The sequence below is a fragment of the Pogonomyrmex barbatus genome, unplaced genomic scaffold, assembly GCF_055798465.1.
Source record: "Pogonomyrmex barbatus isolate J1 unplaced genomic scaffold, ASM5579846v1 scaffold3, whole genome shotgun sequence".
Classification (NCBI taxonomy): Eukaryota; Metazoa; Arthropoda; class Insecta; order Hymenoptera; family Formicidae; genus Pogonomyrmex; species Pogonomyrmex barbatus.
In genome coordinates this window covers 19381206-19405169 of record NW_028297127.1, presented here as the reverse complement: position 1 = coordinate 19405169, position 23964 = coordinate 19381206, and the positions used below count along the sequence as shown (strand labels likewise).

At 35.5% G+C, this 23964-nt stretch overlaps 2 protein-coding genes across 16 annotated transcripts in view; both read right to left on the bottom strand.

The window, feature by feature from the left end:
- Position 1: 1 nt before the first annotated feature.
- LOC105423911 (NAD kinase 2, mitochondrial) lies at positions 2 to 4201 on the bottom strand. 2 transcript variants are annotated; one of them, XM_011633878.3, is made up of 7 exons: positions 3853 to 4051; positions 3180 to 3230; positions 1977 to 2274; positions 1446 to 1766; positions 1236 to 1314; positions 871 to 1135; positions 2 to 777 (listed from the first exon to the last, which is right to left on the bottom strand). In XM_011633878.3, exons 3-7 carry the CDS (start codon positions 2270 to 2272, stop codon positions 545 to 547), a joined length of 1194 nt encoding a protein of 397 aa, XP_011632180.2. In that variant the 5' UTR covers positions 2273 to 2274; positions 3180 to 3230; positions 3853 to 4051; the 3' UTR covers positions 2 to 544. The 2 variants fall into 2 exon arrangements, with proteins under 2 accessions (XP_011632180.2, XP_011632179.2); XM_011633877.3 differs by lacking the exon at positions 3180 to 3230 and having other exon boundaries at positions 3853 to 4201.
- A 1304-nt stretch (positions 4202 to 5505) lies between these two features.
- LOC105423912 (bromodomain adjacent to zinc finger domain protein 2B) overlaps positions 5506 to 23964 on the bottom strand; it is a 151512-nt gene continuing 133053 nt past the window's right edge. For 7 of the 14 annotated variants that reach the window (XM_089080259.1, XM_089080264.1, XM_089080261.1 and 4 more), the window contains 16 exons: positions 19856 to 19921; positions 19660 to 19704; positions 17865 to 17918; positions 16485 to 16683; positions 16215 to 16334; positions 15548 to 16121; positions 15132 to 15345; positions 14284 to 15046; positions 13943 to 14224; positions 13362 to 13860; positions 12511 to 12856; positions 11274 to 11395; positions 11028 to 11169; positions 10784 to 10914; positions 9698 to 9982; positions 5506 to 9485 (listed from right to left, as the gene is read on the bottom strand). In XM_089080259.1, the coding sequence (XP_088936385.1) occupies positions 9308 to 9485; positions 9698 to 9982; positions 10784 to 10914; positions 11028 to 11169; positions 11274 to 11395; positions 12511 to 12856; positions 13362 to 13860; positions 13943 to 14224; positions 14284 to 15046; positions 15132 to 15345; positions 15548 to 16121; positions 16215 to 16334; positions 16485 to 16683; positions 17865 to 17918; positions 19660 to 19704; positions 19856 to 19921 (4020 nt within the window). In that variant the 3' untranslated portion in view covers positions 5506 to 9307. The remainder of the gene's footprint in view (positions 9486 to 9697; positions 9983 to 10783; positions 10915 to 11027; positions 11170 to 11273; positions 11396 to 12510; positions 12857 to 13361; positions 13861 to 13942; positions 14225 to 14283; positions 15047 to 15131; positions 15346 to 15547; positions 16122 to 16214; positions 16335 to 16484; positions 16684 to 17864; positions 17919 to 19659; positions 19705 to 19855; positions 19922 to 23964) is intronic. The other 7 variants (XM_089080267.1, XM_089080272.1, XM_089080263.1 and 4 more) reach the window with 5 other exon arrangements.

Below are 23964 nucleotides of genomic sequence, written 5' to 3'. Positions count from 1 at the left end.
CTTATCATAAAATACATACAAAATTTATTCGATCGAATAAATTATACATAGATACATTGATGTGTAAAATTTTTATTGGCCTATTTTTATGCATCTAAAATATTCTAAAGTTATATATATACATGTATATATAACAATTTAATCATTTCAACTTTCATACTGACTTAGAACATGAAAGAGCACATTTGATAATGATGACCCTGTTCATATTGTAATAATAGTATGAAATATACTAAATCTTATGTAAATCTTATGTTATGATTACAAATGTAGCCTAAATTTTAGAAACAAAAAACTTGGTCTTAGAATTAAATGACTCATTTCAAGAAATTATAATAATTAAATATGACAAAAATAATTATTATGTTTTATCACCTCGGCACATTTGTTGTCAAAAAATGTACACATTATGTCTTAAACGTTTGTTCGTAGAAATTGTTAACTTTAATACACAAATGCGGGAATGGTATTTACGTAGTAATAAAATTGTATATTTAGAAAAAAAATGCTATCTAAGTATCATAATCCATTAAAATCCATCGAATCAATCAGGAAGAGTGATAGTTCGCAGTGAGTCTTCAGAAAAAGTCTCAATCTTTGCAATGGTGCCGAAGTTAAAGGGAACCGCTATACCGCCGTCAAGAACTAAACTGGCGTCAAAACACTGCGATTTCACAATCATTTTTTCACAGAAGCCGCGAGTGGTTATGCCCTTCGGCACGGGCATTGCGTTGGTCATTATCAGGTCCCGTATGGAATAACACAATTTGGAATCTTCTGTAAATAAAATAGATATTCTTTTAAAATACATATCTTTTAAATAACAATATATTTTTTCTGGTTGAATTCATATTCATATGCATGACTAACCTGCATCGAATCGTAAGCTACCATTGAACATCGAACAGATCATCTCAATTTCATCGTTGGTAAATTCTCGCTTGGTATCTACAAGACTTAATATTTCTTGCACAGTTTGATAATTTACGCTGTGTATAGATTTATACCAAGATGTTGATCCTGTTCCAGTGCTCACACACAAACCAGAGCCTTTTACTTTTTGATACTTTTGTTTCTCATCCATCTTTATAAGTAAGGAACTTGTTCGTGCCGATAATGTTTCGCCCATGAAAACCTAGTGACAAAAACCAGGCCTAAGATATGTATAAAAGAGTAAGTTGGGTCACACGATCTCTAATATATGCATGTGTATCGAGGAACATTAATAAACTCACTTCATTAAGTGCTAACCAAGGTAAACGCCTTTCTTTTGGTAATTCTTTGTGCTTATTAAATTGTTTCTTCGTATAAAACCTAATAATAATAAATATATAATAAAGTTTGTACTATTAAGGAACACAAAAATAATAAACTTAATAAAGATAAACTACCGCTAGTTCGTGATTTAAGAAATGCTTACTGATTTAATTATAATATTAATATACCTGTCACCAACCACGCGTCCTTTTTCATGCATATGAAATGGCTCTTGCCATATTTCATCTCCTTTTAAAGTGATCCGAATTCGTCTTCGCATAAGTATACTATAGTGCCCTGCTTTCAGCATTTCGAAAATTTCTGGAATGGCCTTAGTATACTTTGCCGATAACAAAAGATAACCTTCTGATTTCTCGGGATTTGAATTGATGCCTATTATAGGCTTTTTATTATCAAATATTAAATTCGAAGCTAAGAGAAATGTTCCATCACCGCCGATTGGTAACACTAAATCTGCCCATGTAAAATATGACTGGTCTAAACTTGTTCTGAAAAAATACAATATTCTTTTATTTTAAGATAAATATTTTTTATTATTTATATCAATAATTAAAAAATATATAATCAATAATTAAAAAAAAATATCGAAATAGTTAATAGTAGTCAAAACCATGTATTCTATATGTGATTCTTTTTTTTATTACAAATAAAAAACTAGAGTTACTAATTATATTTTTTGTTTATTAAAAAGAGCTTACCTGTCTATTATCCTATATTCCACATTCATCTTCTGTAAGATTTGAGTAACTTGATTTTCCACAGCTTTGGTAGCTAAGTGACTAGCAAGCATGGCATCATAATTGGAGCCTCTTTCTAACAATTTTAACTTTAACTGGGCCTCATCAAGTTCAGGTTCCATCATCTTTTCAAAATGATACCGGGATAACTTTGCCACGATAAGTATTTTCTTTGGTACAAAACTCGATTCATTTCGAAAGAAAAAGCGCAGATTTCTATTTAGATTAATAGGAGGCGATTGTAAAAGCTGCAACATTCCTAAAAAAAATTACATACGAATTTCAGTGACTATAATTAATTTATTTTTTGAAGAGAGAAACTTATTAGATTATCAATATATTATAAATTCAATAGAATAAAATAAATAAAGGTTTTGTTCTCACAAATCGAGATCATTAATATATTCTATTAATTATATTAATTAATAAAACATCTAAAACTTGGAGAAATATATTTATAAATTCACATTTAATTTTTCTTTCTGAATAATTATATATAATAGAATAATATATATAAATATATATGACTAGTAAAATTAAATCAAATATTTGCGAAAAATATGCATTGTTTCATTTATAGTTTTCAAATATAAGTACATAAAAAATTAAAGATAAAGCTATAATAATATTTGTAATTGTATAATTGTAATAAATATTAATTTAAAGTACACATAAAAAATATATGTTTTAAATGTTGTAAATATTTGTTTTTAAGTATGTAAATTTAAATAAATAACATGCAAGATAAAAAAATAAAAAGATAAAATAAAAAAAGTAAAAAAAAATTGAAGTTAATTTGCATTGATGGAAAATTGACATAAACATTTTATATTACATTTAAATATGCAATAAAATATTCTCTTATAAAATATAATATGATAAAATGTTTGCTTGATTGCCTTGCCTGACCTTATACAAATTTCTCAAAGATAAGAGTTACTTAATCATAATAAAAATAATTATGAAAATTGAAAAGTGTTGATATTATCATCAAGATACACATAACATTCTTTCGTTTCTCTCAGATATATTATATAAGTGATATATTTATGTTCAATATTATAAACATTAAGATAATTTTACTTCTTTTTTTGTTTATAAATAATTATTTTTTTTCCGAAATATGTCAATATATCGCGATATGATCATGAATATGCATATTACCCTGTTGTGTGAAGTAAAGCCGATAACATTACGTCTACACTTTCCGTCCTGCTAAAAATAGGATGGGAATATTATGATTATGACTAAATTCCGGCATAATTAATGCCTTTTCGCTTGAAAATTAGAAATTTTGTATTCAGATGCATCGCATCTGTAAATATTTATACATACAATTTTAAAACAATTAATCATATTAATCAATTTTTACGATTCAAAATTTTTTATCTGTATTGTGAATTTTTAGAAGCATTCTAATGATTACTACGTTATCATCAGGAATTTCTCAAACAAGCGAGAAAACGTTAATGACGCATTCTCTGTATATTCGTTAAAATTAAACAAATATATATTTGGAATCAAAGTTTAGATTTAGAAGATAGAAGAAGGTATATGTTTGAAGTTTGGTGAAAGCGAGAGAGAACATTTGAGTACATCGGTACTGCAACAATAAAGAAAACAACAGATCTCAAAAGCGCGTCCGAAAAGGAAAGTTACACTAGATATGGTACACGAAGATATTCTTCCATTCCTCTTCGGAGGCTCTGATGTTGATTAATTCTTATCAGTCGTACTTTCAGAGTTAGTGCGTCGCAATCGTAGTCATCCGTAGAACGTCATAAAGCTCAACGGAATAATCGCAGGCAAATATACTCGAAACTGTCGTCATACTCACTTGCAGTTCTACAAAGGTAATTGAAAACCGTCATCGCATGATCGAGGCGTTTCACGTGGGCAATATCGAACGGCCGTGAGTGACAAGGAGCCACTCCGTAAGATGCTTGATCGACGAACGCGTAACTGATCCCCTCTCAACGACACGAGCCATGCGGCGACCGAGTAATTTGTTGCTCGCCGTTCGGGTATACCTGTACCCATACACAACACATACAACGCATACACCAGCGTACGCACACCAGCGTACACGTGACTCACCGCCGCGAATGACTGTCCATCCTTGTTGCTGTCACACGTTGCACTCGCGTCGGCGTCAGCCACGTTGCGCTGCCGTCGACTGACATTACGCGTGCGCGTCGCTGGCGAATTCAAATCTCGAACGGCGAGATCTTAGTCCCGGTTGCGCCAATATTATTTGGGCTTTAAGCGAGACTTAATACATGATATACGTGACACATATTATTAAATATCACTTAAAATTCAAAATAACGTTGGTGCAATCAAGCCTTAGGCTGACTTTTCATGCTGACGCTCGACGCTTATTTTTGGCGTCAAACTAGATCACGTGATCAAAAATGACCATTCAGATTTCACTATTCTGTTTAATTTTGATCACGTGATCTAGTTTGACGCTAAAAATGAGCATCGAGCGTCAGTATGAAAAGTCAGCCTTGGATCTTGTGTTCACGATGCTAGAAATAAATCCGAGACCTCGAATGGAAAGAGACTTGACCAATTGCGTTTGAATAATTCGGCCAATTAGCTAATGTGATTGGTCAATTCTCTTTCCATCCGAGATCTCGAATCGATTTCTAGTCGTGAACACAAGGCCTTAGAACGCCAATTTATTGCTCTGTTTTTTTCAGCTGGACTTCTCGCATAGGTCATCTTTTTCTTTTTCTTTCTAACATGAAAAGAAAAGGAAAAAAAGATAAACTGTGCGAAAAGTTCAGCCGAAAAGAATAGTCCTACATCCTGGGGAGTTACTTAACAGTGTTGAGTAAGTTAATATTTTTTTTAACTAAATTAAGTTAAAGGTAATGGCTTATGTTAATTAATTTATGTTAAAGATTACAGAAACAAAAAAATAGAACACGAACAAAAAACTGAGTTTAAAGTTGCGTTAATTTAAGTTAAATTAAGAGTTAATTTTAAAAAGCATTGTGTATATTAAATTAGAATGTCACAATTGTTTAAAATTAAAATATTTTAAATAACAAAACAATTACAATATGGACTTTGAATAAATTTAATTGCTTATTTCTAAATTAAATTTGTATGAAATAACAAAAAAATATTGTTTCTTTTTACATGGAAATGCGTTTTTTCTTTTTTGTTCTGCATAAATTTTTAGATGAACTCAAGAACATTCATAAAAATAAAACATTGAAATAAAAATCAAGTTATTTTTCGATATATTGAGAACAATACATCACTTCAGTTTGATTTTAATTTAAAATTAAATTACTAAAATTGAAAATTAAAAAAGTTTAATAAAATCATGAAAAAATGAAAGATGATAGAGAAATTTTGCAAGGGAAGAGGATGAACTATTCTGATCTATTTTGAATTTTAAACGTCGGGAGATCTTGTTTATCTTCTTTGTCAAGAATTTTATTAGAGTTGTCACACAAAAGAAAAAGTCGCACTATATAGATACACGCTTCGCTTACACTTTATTAATTCATTTGCAATACATTAATTAAGTCTGTTTAAATAGCATCGAGGCTACCTAACGTATGCCTTCGTATATACGATAGACAAACAATCATCTAACTTAACATCTTTCTCTCTCTCTCTCTCTCTCTCTTTCATTTTCATTCGCACACATGCATCATCGTTTATCTTTCTCTCTTTTTCTTTCATTCTCGTGCTTGCTCATTTGCTCTCCTTCTATGCATTTCCTTCGTTTCTTTTTATCCGTTCCGTTAATCGATATCAGTTATTGTTACTATTACCATTGTCTCTCATTATCATTTTATATACTATTTATATTTATATTTATATATATATATATATATATATATATATATATTTACTCTATATGTATATATATGTATATATATATATATATATATATATCGTAAGATCGACGTTTAAAAACTAAAATTCGTATAAAAAGCGTCGTTATTCGTACTAACAATGTAACTGTACTATTTAAATAATAATTAAATTTTAAAAAATTATTTATTTTTGTTGTGTGTCGGTTTGTCATCTGAATGTATGAGATGTCTAAATGTATCGGTTACTGTATGACGGTGCGAGGCGCGGTGCTCCAAGCGGCACGGCGGTGCCTCTCAAAAAACAATCGGTAAGATCGACAAAATGCCCCACAATCTGCGCTCTCTGCTTTATATTAATAAACTTATACCCGAAGTAGTTGTAGTTGTAGTTGCTTGTCGTTATATCTATATCGAAAACCTTCAATTGTTCTCTCTTTTTTTTTTTACAAGCAGAGATTAAATGAAAAAAAGAAAAAAAAATACGGACTAAAATATTTACTATACTATATCATCAAGCGTATAGATAGACGATCACTAATAATTCGCTAATAATTAATAAATTATAAATTATTTTAGAAACAAAAAGTTTTACATTTTGTTAAAAAAAAAGAAAAAAAAATGATGAACCTAGCAAACTATTTCTCGGTACTTAACATCGTACTTATATCGAGACGAGCCCAACAGAGTTCATCGCGCAATCTCGTTCAGCGATCTTACCGAATGTTCGCTCTTAAATTATGACGCTCATGTCGACGCTTCGTTTCAGTCGCACCCTGAACGATATTAATTATTTTTTTTACTTCGTAGTCGCTCTCTTGCATTTATACTCTAGCTAATACTTTTACACACTACGAATGTTTTTTTTTCCCTTTTTCATTAAACCGCAATCATTTAGCACGGTCACACTACGGCTGAACTCCCTCTCTCTCGCTCTCTCTCCAAGTTTCTCTCTCGCTATTACCAACTATTCACTAGCAATAATGTACATCAATTACATACAAAACAAGATACAGCGTTAATGTGCTCTCGTTACATTGTTGACACCGTCTCGCTTAAGATGGTCACACTCACAAAGGTACCACGTTTATATTAATCGAAGAAACTCGCCGTCGTCTGATTTATCGTTCATAGCGCGGTGTACCGTTCCTTAGCGTTTATTCAATCGTCAACGATACTTTAAAAGTCTTCCGACCGAGCGTCTATTGTCGTCTTTGAAAATCCTCGGAAAAGTCCGCGCTGACGGGAGAGAATCGACGCGAGTCTTTGTGCCGTTGAACTCGACACGATTAAAATTGCGATATAATTCTTATATTATAATAATAATACTACACACGGCATTTATTACAAAAACTTAGCTTTTCAATGAAAACAGAAACGCAGTTATTATTCGTTATTCCCCAAAAAATATTCGTTCTCTTAAAGGCGCTCGCTATGCAATGTACATACTTCCTACTACATTGCATTTGAATAAACTTCATGCTGATCGTGTTTTTGGACGCGCTAATTAGCTTAATAGATGATAACTTTTGGTGATGTCATCCCTGAATATTTAATTTTGTTACGTGTATGTGTTGTGTTGATTCGGAATTTATACGATACTTGAACGAAAAATAGAAAGCTAGAGATGGACGCTGTTATTTTCGCGGAAGATGAACAATATTCCTTGCGTGCAAAATCAGTTTAGTAATCTCTTTCATATTTCTAAATAATAAATATTTTTTGAATTGTTGAACTTAACGAATCTCTCTAACGGCAGTGGAAGATTTTGGATTTTTGCACACGCAACGTATACTATTCGGAGTGATGTTTCCTTTATGTTGCATAAAAATGAAATAGACGGAGTATTCTAGAAAGATTTCACATTTTCTCTACGATCAATGTTTTCGACATATCGTTCATACATAGGATTCATGCAAGAACTCGACACGTGATCAATTGATTAGTGAGAAATAATTGTTAACTACGTTACAATAATCGCCTAAATTTCTTCACGTTTAAAAAAGTATAATTGCAATTATGATAAATAGACCCTTATACTTATTAATTTTCCAGACTTTAAATATCCACGAATCAATACAACAGTCACAGTAAAGACAAGTAGCTTTGTCTTAAAATACTGATGTGTGAAAATACGAATATTTTCTTTTTTTTTCTCCGTTATGAACAGTTTTTTCCGCTCTGCGTATTTCGTGCATCTTTTATTATGTAACTCACGAATTAACAAAATCCGAAACTAAATGCAAAGAATATAAGAAATCAAAGTAGCTCTGCGAAACGGTGTTAAGATCTTTTCTTCAGTTTATAGAACGACGAACAGGATAGAGTCGAAGTAACATTTACTTACAGATTATAAAGAGAACTTATATATATATAATTAGATATAAACGTTTCTTGATCATTTTTTCACAGTTTGATTAAAAATTGTTGTTCAAATTGAAAAGAATGTTCGAGAAAAACGTTTGTATTTGACGAAATCAATGAAGTTCTTTTTATAATGTATGAGTAAAAGATTACGACAATTCAGATGTCGTGCTACAAATACAAACATTAACTTCATCGTTCTGTCTATATTCTACTTTTACGGCGAATAATACCCTTATCGTGCTCATCCGTGGGCAAATGTACGTTGAATGTATGTATGTAGTGACATGTGTACAATATATGTATATATAGATTCTGTATACATATATACTATGTTCATATTCATATTTATATATTTATATATACATATATAACTTCTCTCTTTTTCACATTTATTACTTTGCAAAATATTTCTTTCGTCGACGATGCGTCGGCATTAAGCCCGTATAATACAATCGCAAATTACATTTTTGTCGCTTAGGCAAACTGTTCACTTGTTTATCGGTAAGTACAATGACCATTCGCATTGCTCGATCCTAGTCAATAGAGATCGAAACAATGCTCACATGCTCTTATCTGATTAATCAGATGTCGAGAAGCGTCTTGTTACTACAGACCAAGATCTCGACTTAAGTGCAAAGTTTCTCACACTTTATTCGTTAAACCGAAGCCGAATATCCGATCGGCCAAGAACGTCTCGTTATTAATACTTTACAATGAGTAAATTCGACGAAAACTGCGTCATAAGATGCTAATAGGGAAATAAAGTACGAGACATTCGTGTCACAGTATACTCGAGTATCTAGAGCATCTCTTATGAAACGCGAGAAAAACGCATACTCGCATACGTGATGAACAGCGAGAATGGATGATAGGCGAGAATGTACCCGCGTTCGCAACGATTACTATTACAATGGAAAATCCGATCAGCCGCTAGAACGAGGCCGATTAATGCTCGGAAGTGAAGTAGTAGAGGATGGATCAGTCCCCTTCGACGACTGTCGAGCTATCGCGATGACAGCGCGGCGCGCGATCCTAATAGTAGAAGTGAGCGAAGCTGTTGCAGGTGTTGCGCGAACGTACCGAGCCTCAGCTATGCGTTTGTGGGTGCGGAGGCGGTGCGCCGGTGATCTCGGTCCAGCGCATTTCGAAGAAACTGCGCATCCCGTGGCCGGCCTTGCCCACAGGACTGTCGTCTTCGTTGAATACCTCGCAGTTGATGAACATCTGCCTGACATCGGCGCAAAACTCATCGCGAGACTTGTACCTGCATCGAGAAGCACTCGTTGTGAAAAACTTCAGCCTTCCAATGTCGACCAAGGTTGACGATCGGATTAGGGAGTTTTTTTTTGCGATCAGTCTGTATGTGTGTATTAGATCTACTAGGCCTGTCTTAAAGACCAAGAGATTTTGAGAGGAAAGGCAGCTAAAGATAGTATGTTCACTTAACTAATCGCTGGCGCGTATTGGGCAACTTACGCGGAGTCCTGCAACTTCTTCTTAATCGTACTGAGATCCATGGGGGTTTTTATGATTTTCTTGTAGGTCGGGAACTGTTTGGTGTTCACCGGCAGGAGGAACGGCCAGGCCTCGTCCTGCTGCTCCAACTGTTCGAGGAGTATCTTACAAGGCGCCAGCTCTCGTTGTTGCTTCTTCGTGAGCGTCCGATTGTTACCCTCCTTCCGTGGTGAGGCGGTAGGAGTTGGCGGTTCCGATGAACTGACATCCTCTACGTGCGTGTTCGATGCCGTTGATGGCGTTGGACTGCGGCGCAAAACAACAGAGAAATTATTTGCACGATTAGCTTCCGTTCTGCAGGAGGTTTCCCGTCATAAAAGCCTCTGGACGAATGCGCAAGGACGAATTGCATAAGATTCAATCGTGTGTCCGGCTGAGACGGGTACGCTGCTCCCGATGAATTATTTGCGTTCTCTCTGACTCTCTGTCTCTCGTTCGCCCTTTATTACTTTTTCCGTTCTATTTTTCGCCCTCTTTCGCTCTCTCTTTTTTTTCCGACTCATCCTATACGACTTGAAGGCGGCTCTACCGTTACGACGAATTTTTTCTGAGAAAATACCTATCCCACAGTCGGTGATCGCAAGTACACTAGGCAACAACGATGTATCATGAATGTACAGGGTGTCCTGACGGAGAAACTTGAGATAACTGAAGACAAGACACTGAAGGAACGGAAACCACTCGAAAAAAATCTATCAGTGACAACCGCCTTCAAAGAACGAAAAATTGAACTTAGCTTCTCATAGAACACCCTGCATGAAAGGAAAAATTCTTCGAGACGACAAAAAATTCTCGGCATTATTGCGACACGGGCCGAGGATTATAAGTCGGTATAATCGCATGAGTACAGTGTATACAGATAGTTTTCGTATACAGTTAGATTCGTTTTGAGATTACTTTATTCAATCGGGAATAATACTTGTCTGCCATTTGTGGTTGCGTTGAATATTATCAAATCATTTGTTATATCTGTTCTCTAATATACTTCGCATGAAATGTCATTAAGCCAGCAACTTGACAATGTTTGTTTGTTTTTAACGTAATCACCTAGCTGGTGGATGATCAGAACTTTCACTTTCTCTGGTGCCTCCCCCTTTGGTATGACTCCTTCGACTACTATTTCTCTTCTTTGGTTGTTTACTGTGGCAATTAGAGCAATACCATTTCCCTCGTGGCATCTGTAAGCAGATTATGTTGTATACAATAATATCTATACTTGTGGGATGTTTGATTTGTTAACTAATGGGATCTTTAATTATTTCCGCAGAAATACATTTTGATAATTACTCACTTTTGGCATGACAGGATTATGGCAGTCAGTGTGATAAGCCCTAGGACAGAGTTCGCATAGGACCAGATTTTTACCCGCTCTCTTCCCGCACACTAAACAATTACGTTCGCCTGTTGCTTTATTCATACATTCGTGACAATACCTGAAAACAATAAATATAAAAGATAAGATAAAAGTTCATAGTTTTTTTGTAGATTTGAGATAGAATCAAGAAACAAAAATGTAATAGATAAAAGCATTACTCACCAATCACCATCAGGAATGTTTTCCATTTTTGGACGGAAACAATAAGTATGGTAGCCACGGTCACAGCCATCACAGAGCAGCAACTTATCTTCGTTGTCGCCGCTATGACAAAACTGGCAATTCTGCAACCAAAATGATCTCTCCGTTTAAAAGAGAACATAAGAGTTAGTCTTTCATTGTGACTAAAATAGCATGAAAATTATAGCACTTGTTAGTTGAGCATCTTCTAACTTTTTTTCAAAGCAACAACAAAGCTTTATATAAACAATTCATATGTGTGTAATTAATAAAGCGTATGATAAAAACATATTTAAAAATGACGCAAAAATAAAAGCTAAGTTAATAATGTTAAAAATAATATCTATATGCTTATAAAATAATTTAATTAAAAATAATAAAATATGAAGTAATGAATTAATGAAAAATAATGAAGTAAATAAATGTTCATAAACTAACATAAATGTTCATAAAATATAACATAAATAAATAAATATTGAAAATATCTTTGCGTTTCAGCCATCACAAAATAAAATATGCTGTTTGCATGATAATAAACATTAAATTCGTGCAATAATATAAATGCAAGTCGCAGTAAATCAATCATATAATAATAAATGCGACGGAATTTTTCGGGATGCACTAGGATGTAAAAAAGCAGACTAGAGCTATGCAAACGTAAAAGTTAAAAACAAGAGTATTAAATAATAAATAAAAAAAAAAACGAACATATAGTAAGCGGCAGTTTTGCATGCAACCGTTACGTTAGACTCTGACCACCATTGATTGTACATTCTTAATGCACATTTCGCAATTTTTGTTAACATAATTTTTGTAGATATTATATTCAATTTATGAATGATTTGTTGATGGATGTGCGTTTAATTAAACGTATCAAATGCATTCACATGAGTGGAGACGAATGAAACAAGTGTGTCCAGGTATCGCGCGAACAGAGCGAAATTCAACGGATGTATGCAAATTTCATTGCCATATTCTTCGCACACATGGTAATATATATTAGAATTTTGGAATGAGACTGGAAGCGGACGCATTATAAGAATACTGTACGCGTGAGAAACATATCGTTTAGGCTCGGTCATTGGATCGAGTAAACACCTGTCGATATGCATTCGCGACGACGTACGCTCTCTGTGAGCTACTGAATGGAAGGGACAAAGGTACCGGGAGTAGGAATAGCAAAGGACAATTCGGTTAGTAAGTTAGTGCGAATACCCACAGAGGTCTGAGAAGTAGTCAATAGCTGTTTGTACTGATTGGTAGCTTTGAGTGAGACGCAGCGGTTTCGTAGCTTGGCGCAGACCGAGTTTCTAGCTGTTGTTAGACTCACAGCCTTCATGATGCTCTTGTCCCAAGCGATGCTGGCCTCGAGCATGTAGAGCGCCATAGCGAGTTGCGCCGACGTATGCGCTCGCGCTGTCGCCTCTCGCCAAGTATTGAGACCTCGAGGCGTTGTTTCCTCTGGCGGTGCAGGCGCCTGGTTATTCTGCTCGGAATTATTCGAATTTGCATTAGCGGCCGCCGCCTGTTCTGCCTTCAGGGCTGCTAAGTTGGGATCTCCCGTGCTATAAAATTATCAACATAACAATCAATTAAAATATAATTAAATTATAGAATTTTTTGCTTAACAAGAAAATTTAATTAAATTAAAATTTTAATTGAATACTGAACTTTGACAAGACAAATTTAATTAATTAAATTTTTTTAGAATACTCATTTATATTCCTTCTAATAATTATCTTTGTAAATTTTTTTGCAAAATCATATAATTTTATTACAATTTTATTACTATTAAATCTTAGAATGACGCGTGTATACAAATGATTGATCTATGAGCAACAGGTCTTAAATTTTCGAAATCTCATATTTATCTCACTTTAAATAAAGAATTAAAGAATAAATTTTGAATGAAGAAATATTTATAGTAATTCTCATTATTGCAGTACAAGATAATGCGTTACGTGAACAATAAATTAATGATACTATAGATGTGAAAAAACTATGAGATATTGTTATACAATAAAATATATACAATAAAAAGTGAGATAATTAAAAGTTTATTTTTCTTACCAAACACCTAGAGGTGGTTTCAGATATCTCCTTTCTATAGCCGCCTCCAAAGAAAGTAACCTTTGCCGTGCTTGCTCGACGGCGCTGATCTTTTCCATTTCATTCAACTTCTCAATTTCCTCGGCTTCCTCGGTTCCCGCTCGCGGTGGTAGTTTCCAGCCTTTAACTTGCATACTAGCGTTAGCCACTTTATCTTCAAGCGCTTCCACTTGTTCTAAGAGTTGGGCATCTACTCGTAGCGCTACTTGCTCGCTCCAGTCGCTCGGATTATCAGGCTTCGGAATTGGCGTATCAGGATGGTCTGCTTCCGCTTGAAGTTCCGTGGCAGTAACGTTGCCGGCATCAACATTAATTCTACCGGTTACGGCTAGGAAGGACTCCATCGTTGCCCACGTCGTACGCTTCAATTCTTTCTCACGGACGCCACGAGAATGTAAATGTTCAAGGAGTTCTTGGAACGTGTCGACGTCGGTTATCCTCCACCAACCATATCTCAAATCTGCGTAAAGTTATGTAATTAAAAAATCAGAAAACAGTCATTGGACGCGTATTTTTATTTTAATATTCGTAAATTAACTTACCTTTCGATACTGGTTTAGCTTCACCAGGAGGCGGTAAACCGTGCACTTTCAAATATTCTAATTGCGCTGCCTCATCTTGAGTTAATATCAGAGGCGCTGGACTGTCGCATCTATCGTAACTCGGACTAGCTGGCGGTGGAAACACAGGGATTCTAAGCTCGGTGGGCTCGGCTATGCCAAAGATTTGCTTAGTGCTAGGTCCCGGAGTATCGCACGTTTCTCGCGGTAAGATGGAAAACCAATTAGGTTCGGCATTACTATTGTCTGAAATAATCGACATAACTAATATTAATTGAAAATATTGAAGAGTCTATTCCAGGTAAGGATTTATAGAAACTCACTAGAAATAAAGGAGCCGTTGAGTTCCTTTCCATTGTGTAGGTTATTGACGTGGTTGTACTTGTCGCCATTCGGTATCGTCTCGACGATTTTATCCTCCATCGTTTTCACTATAGGTTTCATCATATCATCCATCTCCGCATTCTCTTTCTTCATTTCCTCTGCCTTCATGTTGACACATGCATTGATCACCTCCGTTTCTTGTTTTATTTCTTCGGATGTAACATTCGTTTTTGCATCTGTCATTGTACTATCAACGTCGTTGTTTTTCTTCTCTTCCTTTATACTCTCGGAATTTTCCGAACCACAATTTTGTATAGGCTCCTTCTTACAATTGATTTCTTCCTTCTCAGATTTCACTTTATCACCGTGAGATTTTATATCCTCATCTTGTTCGCTCAAATTACGTTTCTTTTCATCCTTAACTTCGTTCGGTGCTTCATTTTCGCGATTTTCGGAATTCGTTTTGCTTTCACCCTCTTGCTTCACTTCAGACTTCTCCTCCACTGGCATGTTTTCGTACTTCTCGTCGAGCTCGGCTTGAAGTTCGAGAATCTCTGGTTCGGCACTCTCCATAGCTTCTACGAAAATACCACCGGCACATGCTAATTCCCAATATCTTCTCCAATATCTGTCCTGGCCGAATATGTGCGCACGGAGTTGTTTTGAGGAGCTATTCAGCTTTTGTAGTTGTTCCTCTGATTGTTTCAATAGTTTATCCAATTTTTTACCCAACTCTTCGCCAGACAAATTCTTATCCTCCTCCTAAACAAGAATTTTTCTTTAGATAGTATCAATAAAGCTTCAAATTAACTTAAAAGTAAATCAAGAATCAATCTTTAAGACATACCTCTTCTGGCTGAGTGCCTTCGCTCTCGTTTTCAGACATGTCTTCCACTTCGTCCTCATGATGAATCTCATCTGGCGTAGGTGTTGTACCGACAGCAGTAGTATTGCCTTCTTCTTCACCCTCCTTCTTCTCAATGGTGATTGTGTCGCCAATCTTGTTCACGATAACACCCACAGCTTCCATTCGGATTTTTCGACTATGTAATTGTCTAAGCCTGTAAAAACAACAGAAGATATTATCAAAACAGATCTGAAAAGGCATTTATCTGCATAATAATAATCGGCATAATTTAATCTGTAATATCCCTAATTAATTTAATTTAGCCACTTTCGATATATCTTTAATAAAAAGATAATTTATATGACAATTTTTACATTATTACTCCATTAATAATTTCTTCGTATTATGCAACTTACTTTCTAATCTTCGTATCCAACACGAATCTCTCCTTCCTCAACTGTGCTACTGTCTCGAGGCTACCCTCTATCTGTCTGATCACAGCCTTATTTTGCAGCAGCTCATTGCAGAGAAAAGCGAGCATCTGCGCCTTATGTGTTGGATTCAACGCTAGGAAAGGCTTGTCTCGCAATCTTTCCGACATCTTCCATGTTTCGTTGTTATGTAAGTGCTCATAGAATTGCGCATTTTTTCCTGAGCAGGTTGAAGCGTAATCGCCGCCGTTCTGATGATGATCGGCAAATTTCTTGTCGCGCTCACGCTCAAGGCACACTCCTGTCAGAGCCTTTACTTCGCCGGTCGCATTCGCGTACAAGTAAATTCGCAATACTTCACTGATGTTGGCGTGAGTGATATCAGCCTGGCGCAAACTTTGACCCAAGCCCGTAGTATGTCTAGCCGGTTGCGGGATTCCTGGATCTTCAATGGCGCATACTAGCAGATGCGTCATAACCGACAGCATCTCCTCCTCGGCTTCCTCATCGTTAAGAAGGGCGAGTTGAAGACTCTTTAAACTTGGTAACGATTCCATATCTGCAACAACATGTAGAGAACAATGACGCTTAGTTTCGAATGAAACGATAAATCGTTTTTATCTTTTACAAATGTAAAATAAAATGTCCTTACCGAATCCTAAAGTTTCTCCAAAATTATGCAGAAATTCAAAGACCATGACAATATCCGCAAATGCTTGCCCGGAGAGCTTAAGTCCAGGTATTCTTTTGATTTCTGGCAGTGCTCTGTGATCTGAAAGATTAGACACAATTAGTTAAAAGTCATTAATCCAAAATTCTCGTTAATCAGAAATGCGCAAACTTGGCATCCAAGTTCACTACGTGATATAAGTAAGGATGATGTTCTCATCGCGTGGTATCAGTCACTCTTTTGTTCTCATACCTGTCAGCTCCATATCTTCCACGGGCTTGCGGATTTGTTCGACCAACTCCAACTCGACTCTCCTCTGTTCCGCCCGCTTTTCCTTCGTCGCTATCCTTTCGGCCCTGGCCTCCAGGCGTTTCTTCTCCTTCTCTTCCATCTTTCGGCGGTTCTCCAGCGCTCGTACCAGAGTCATGTGCTGCCTTCTTCTCTCCCTCTCCTATGATCATTGTTCATCGTTATACTAACACATAGCGAAACTAATTGGCACGTTCATGCAGATAATCAAGACAAAATTACAAATGTAGTGTATATAAAGTCTTCGTCGTATATTGGCAAAAAGCGCTATATGTGTGCGTATGCGCGCAAGCGAACGCGCGCGTATGTACGTGTGAGTATGTGTATGAAGTGGAAAATCATATAAGAAATTATTGTTTTTTATAAATACTAATAATGTTCTTAAGAGATCTCGGAAAAATAGACTTCAAATTTTATAAAAATATATAAGTTTATATATTTTTTCAAAAAGTAGGTATTCTTTGAATGATGAATTTATAAATTACTATTTAAAATTCGAATGTTTAAAAAAATAAATATTTTAATCATTATTCAAATTATTTAAACTTACATATACGATCTTTCATGATCTTCCACTCTGTATTTGTGTCACGCAACGGACAACGGACCAAATCCTACTCTACCGTCCCAAATACTCTTCCACGCATTGCATATTACGAACAATAGTATTTAAACGGATGCACTGATAGTCATTTCTAGTTCATAGAAGAGCAATCCGGCGCGTGATAGTGAAAAACCGCCTTTTTACAGTTACAGAGTGCGCAGAAAACCGTGCAGTTTCTAGCAAATCAACTCTAGAGGCCCGAGCTACCCGAAATACCTCCTTCAATCGGATCAGTCCAGTAAAGTGTTGTTAAAAATTTCAAGAGAGAAGTTTCCACCGGATACGTTATCGTTATGGCAAAACGAACGAGAAATTTCCGATTTCCCTGGCACTGAATTCAGAAATGCGAACGTGTGCTCCCCCCCCCCCCCACAGAATGTAAGCTTATGAATCGCGATGATTTGTGAAAGCTGAAGCGGGTACGGAATTAACTAAGCAGACTTATTGCGTTACGGACAAAGATACGGTATATGGTGAAGTGCTGTGAATGATAATCGTAAATCGCGATTCGTATTCGTACAAGCCGTGATGACGTTAGATCTCGTTGACGCTCGTCAAATCTAATGGGAATGTAACGCATAAGTCGTTGGTGCGCACGCCGCAGTTTACGATGTTAACGCAGAGCCGATGGCAATCGGAGTGCGAGAGTTAGTTGCGAGAGCAAGTCACTAATTCGTTAATGCCGTTCTGTTAGACGCTAGATTGGGTATGTGACATACCAGCTCGACGGTGTAGAGCATCTCGCGCTGCTTGGTGAGTTCCTGCATGTACATCTGCGGCACAAAACACATCCACAGTCCACTAGTGCTCAAATCGTCACATTCAATCTAACAATCTTTCCCTCGCTCTCTACATGTAGAGACGTTCTCTACTTATCGGCTGTCTGCCAAGAAGTTAAATCGCGTCGTAAAATATCGGCAGCGCGATCGACTTCACCTTTTCGCGACGGGATCGTTTTTGAGCGATGCCCGGCAATGTTATGTGTTATCGATTGATCTTCCTCTTGTTTGCCCCCGATTTCAAAGTAAAGCGAGCACGCTAAATTGATCGTGGGATTGTCTCATCTTCATCCCGAAATCAAAATTTTACTCTCGTTCTCGTTTCTCAAATAAAATGGAATCGTTGAGAGAGATTTCTTTTAGCAAGAAATCGTCACATGTAAAAAAATTTTGCAATTTTGCAATGAAATATAAAATTGCTTATTATATATAATAACATTAGTAATGAAATTCTTAACAATTTCATAGTTTTATTAGAATTTACTAAAAATTAATAAAGATTGAAATTTTATCTGTTCAAAGAGTTTATAATTTGCAAACACCCTTTAATTTTCAATTTATATATTCCAATATTCAGGTTTTCGTGGAAATTTTTTTCTAAAAAAAGATATTACTCGAAATTCGTCAGAGATAATTCGTCGCTGAAACTCATTGCGATGAAGATTGGACATTCCGTGTGTGATATGCAATTAATTACACTTGCCCGAAAATGATATATTAATCGCATCAGCTAATTTCATTTTTTTTCACGTCGATGAATATTGGTAATATAAATAATGAATTAGAGCTGCGAGTCCGAAACACAGAATGTTAGATTTTTTTTAAAGTGAATATTCTACAACATAAATCGGATTATTAATCACGGAAGAAAAAATAAGATAGCACCGATATTCTTCATATATAAATATTTAAATGTGCATTTGTTATATACAATTATAGCATAATTTCTTTAATATAGTTTCGTTACATTAAACATTAATAACACATATCATTTTCCTGCTCCCAAAATAAAACCAAATACCTCAGAATAATGATACAAATAAATGTTAACGTATGCTATATCATTTTTCAAAAAGATCTAAAATAATATGCATTTTCTAAGATATAAAAAGCTTGAATATTAAATGAATGTGTGACATTGTGAAAAGAAGTTTTATCTTTAAAAGAACAATGTAATTTCTTATTTTAGCATATTAGATATTTTTAATTTACTTTCCGGCTATATTAATATCCGTATATCAAATTAAACAGGAAGTAAATCCTTCGCAAAAATCTCTACAAATCTTTACTCTATCGAAATTTAAAATCAACCGTTCGATTGAAACGTTCCTACGGAAAAATGCATGCAGATTACACGAAGGGATTTTCACTACTAGATATTCACTACAAACACACCGTTTTCTAAGACACGATAATTATAGCAAATTCCGCAATGATAATTCGTAAAATATTCCCGTTTACAATTTTTAAAGAAATTACTTTGTACATACGCTCCTGCGCAAACAGAGCTTCCTGCCTTCCGGCTCTTTTCATCCCTATATGTAGGATCACCTCGCTCGGAATACGATCTCATCGTAAAAATAAGCCGGGGAACAATGAACGAAGACGATAAAAGTAAAACAGAGCACCTCTACATCTACGAGAGACACACTCACGCACACTCACGCTAATCTACAGCGACGAGACGATTGGCCGGAGAACGGTACGGCATAACGTTTTAAGTTCGAGAACTCACCTGCTCTTTCAGCATGACCGCCTGCTGCCTCTTCAGCTCTCGTTCCTGAGAAATTAAAGGATAAAACTCTCTTTAATACAACTCTGGAAACGGTATCGGCGCGGTATCGTTTTTCTCGTTTGCATATTACATCTCACTTTAGGCGACTCGAAAAGAAACGGGTCGAGCATTAACATAGTAACGATTGTTGAATTACCTGTTGCTTCCTTTGTTGTTCTTCCAGTCGGATCTTCTCCACCTCTTCCTGCCGTTTTTTCCGTGCCTGCGCATACGCCATACACACGTCACTCGCATCCGTAATCATGTTTATCAAGAGAAAACTTAGGCAATTTTGTCTCGCGTTCGCGGAACCGTTCATTTACGATAAGAGAGAGAGATATTGTCATCAGCGACAAAGACTACCATTTCGTTACCGGCATTGATTTTAATTGGCTGACTAACTGGACCGTGTCCCCTACTGATTTCTCGCAGCGACGATCGAGAGGATTGCAAGCGCGGAAAAAGCTACGGCAATTTTATTATCACAAGGTTCATTTTAATTTAACGTCGAACTGAAATAGGGATTACTAAAAGCTTCCTTATAATTGTCGTTTGACATTCAACATTACGTATGTTGTAAACGTACCTATATTAAAATTATTATTATTATACGCGCGGATTTCACATGTGCGATCTATAATAAAATTTAGACTTTATTTCAGTAATTTTCAGAAATTGCGTCGATTTTCAAATATTATATATCATATAGAATTGTGCGGAGAATAAGATTACAGGAATGATGTAAAATTAAAATGAATTTCAAGAATGTTTACTTAATAGTGTGATTGTTTTCTAAAAACCTATCACCTCAATCTCCGTTTCATCTTCGATTTTACGATTATATTTCTTTGAACGAAACGAAATAGATCCTTATCGATCGGGCAATCGGATAAACAGCTAGCCGTACAAGTTCCTCAAAATTTTTCCTCGGACTTTAATTTCATGATATTCGCAGTGTAATTGTGATTCGAAGACTACGTGTTGGAAAGCGATATCTAAATAGCGCAGATAAGTGACAGGGATTAAGCACTACTCTAAAGTTCGGGGATGTAGCTGGAAATCAGTATGGGTGTATTTATATTAGACTAACATATTATTTCTATTTAAAACCGATTCTTTTTCAGCGAATATTTCCTAAACAGAGACACATATTTTTAATTTGTTAAGTAACGAAACTCGAATACTCGAGACGATTAAAGTTTAATTTGAATTTAAAGAGAAAACAAGCTACCTTTATCTGTTTGCACCCTAATGTATCAAAGATAGATTACACCGAAGCTCCGGATTTACATATGATATTTTTGCGTTTTTCCCGATTACACTTATGCTAAAATCTACATCCGTATCTCTAACTCTGCTAAATATCCGTAGTTTACTTTCATTTCCGTCGACTCGGCGATGCGATTATTGCGCTCTCGTGGACTCTTTATCATCGGATATGCTAGACTCATCGAAACAGCCGTGTGATAACGCACGTTCAGTTTTTACATACCGATAAACATTGCATATTCAATTAGCGCAATAGGTCCTCGTAAAAATCCTTGTACAAAGAGAGAGAGAGAGAGAGAGAGAGAGAAAGAGAAAAAGAGAGTATATAGCAAAGGCATGCGATTTAATATAAAACCCCATCAAAAAAGTGGCGCGTACACTAAATAGCGTACACGCCAGCCGAGACAGCAGCCAAGCAATAACGAAGATTGACTTTGCTCGTGAAAGATCTGACAATGAGTGTGAATTCGACAGCAAAAAACACGAATTGAAAATAATTATATTCAATAATTATTATTATAAATATATGTAAAAGAGTCAACAATGTGAGAGATAACGAGAGAGCGTAACTGTTATATTATAAACCAACACCATTATAAAAGATGAACAGAGACCGAAGAGAAGTAGAAGAATACGTGGAGAAAAGTGAAAAATTTCAGCCGGGCATGCAAGGAGCCAAGCAATACTCGCCTATGTATGCACATATTATATTAACGGTACATGTATGTACCATCGCTTAAGCTGATAAAAACATTAGGCTATCGTGTCGTTTTACCTGAGAATATAAAACAGTGTAGATAATACATAGTAATAAATATATATGTAATACATGTGTGTGTGTGTATATATATATATATATATTTTATATATATATATATATATATATATATATATATATAAAATATGTGTAACGATTAAATCGTACAGGTGTCATATATCCATTACGCGAGTGTGTCACTTTCGTGTATCATTTTCGTCCGCAATACAACGAGAAGGTAAAGGAAAGCTCTTGTATATACTCGTGTAGCGAATACTCGAATACTAGAGACAGGTCTTTCGAAAAGTATGGCATGCTGGATAATCATGTAGCTAGCTGTTATTTCGTATAGTGACAGGAGAAGCTAGGCACAGGATAGCATTGCGACAGTCGGTTCATATTATATTATTGTATATATATATCTCGTGCCTACGTATATATATCGTCAGCCTTAACGTGCCTCGATCGCAGTGTCGATCTAGGCATCTGGATCCCGCGATTCTCAAATGGATCCGTGCTTTTCCGTCGACAATCTCGGAAAATATGCCGGACTAACGAGAACTCAAGATCGATGCTTCTTCTTTATGATCTTTCGGCAGATTTCGGATTTCTTGAAATTTGTTATCTCATTAGGGAGAACTGATGGGTCTTGAACTGACTTGAACATAGATTTCAACATAGAATTCAAATCGAATCAAAGGTGAATCGCGTAAAGTAATTTATTTTACGTTACTTTAATTATATAGTTTTATTTCCTTTTTAACGAGGTTTCGAAAAAGGAAAACAGTAACAATGACAGATGTTTCATTAATTGAAATTTTCATCTCAAATGAAAAATAAATTTGAATGAAGCATATGTTAAAATTGAACTGATTAATAATATAATAATTTTGTGGAATGAAGAAAAAGAACAAAACACCGCTGTTTCGTAATAAAATTTTTAAATTTATACAAAATTTTCAGATAAATTATATTAATAGAAATTTATAATTATTTTAATCAATAGATGTGAGTATAAAGAAATTTATAAATAAATCACAGAATAAGCATTCTCAGACAAAATGTGGATTATAATAGAAACAGAATTCCGAAATCCGTTTGGCCGGATGAATAAATCGGCCATGTTCATCAATCCTACGAAAGCACGGTGATGAGCATCTATATGCAGATGTGTGTGTGTGTGTGTGTGTGTGTGTGTGTGTATGTGTATGTGTGTGTGTAGATTTGTATTTTTTTGTTTCATCATATTATATAAAATAGCAGACGGAGATGAATTTACGATACCAATCATAGGCTCATCTCTTCAATTTGGCGATATATGTTGAAAACTTGTTCGAGTGCTATAATGAGAACTCGAGGAATCGTGAAACGTTACGACTGGAAAAATACCATAAAACTTCCGACTGGAGACTCATACTCGTGGGGGCAACTGACATTGGAAACTCGGAGAAACATGGAATTTTATGCGGCGACGTAAAACGTAAAATATCTTTTAGCTTTGTTTGAGCTCGTCTTGTTTAGCCCCAAGATATTTAGGCGGTCCGAGATATTATATGCTAGTAAAATTTATTTTAAAAAATTTAAAAATCGCCGATATATAATTACATTTATAAGATAAGTAATGAATTAATAATTTTGATTTTTATTAAAAGATTTTTATTAAGTAATTATAATATAGAGAAATTAGTCAGAAATTATTCACACACAAATTATGTTTTTCTTGTTCATGTTAAATAAAGAAGAGAGAAAATGGATTTATAAATTTGATTTTCATTACTTGAGACGACTCGACGGAATCATTTTACCGTAGGCGTTGTGTTTCAAAGCAAAGAACGTTGAAGAGACGACGAAGGCTGACGTAGAATGGTAAAGTTCGCACGACACTCGTCTGTGGGAGCATCATTCATCGGAAGCATTTGTATTATTTCACGCAAACACACGCGGACCGCGAGCCAGACATACTCACGGTAACTCTTACCTCCGGGGATCTCTTCGCCCTTCTTTCGCAAATCGTGTCCAGAATCGCGAGGGAAATTAAAGCCAAGGGGAGAGAGAGAGAGAGAGAAAGAGAGACAGGGACATCCGGAAGTAATAACGACTCACAAGACAATATGACAACACTCATTAGTGAAACATGATGTGGTCGACGGATGATGGATTCAAATAGCGTAGATGTCGGGATATCGAGCTTCGAGATATTACGTGAGAGTCAATGGAGCACGAAACGGGTCAACGACGGT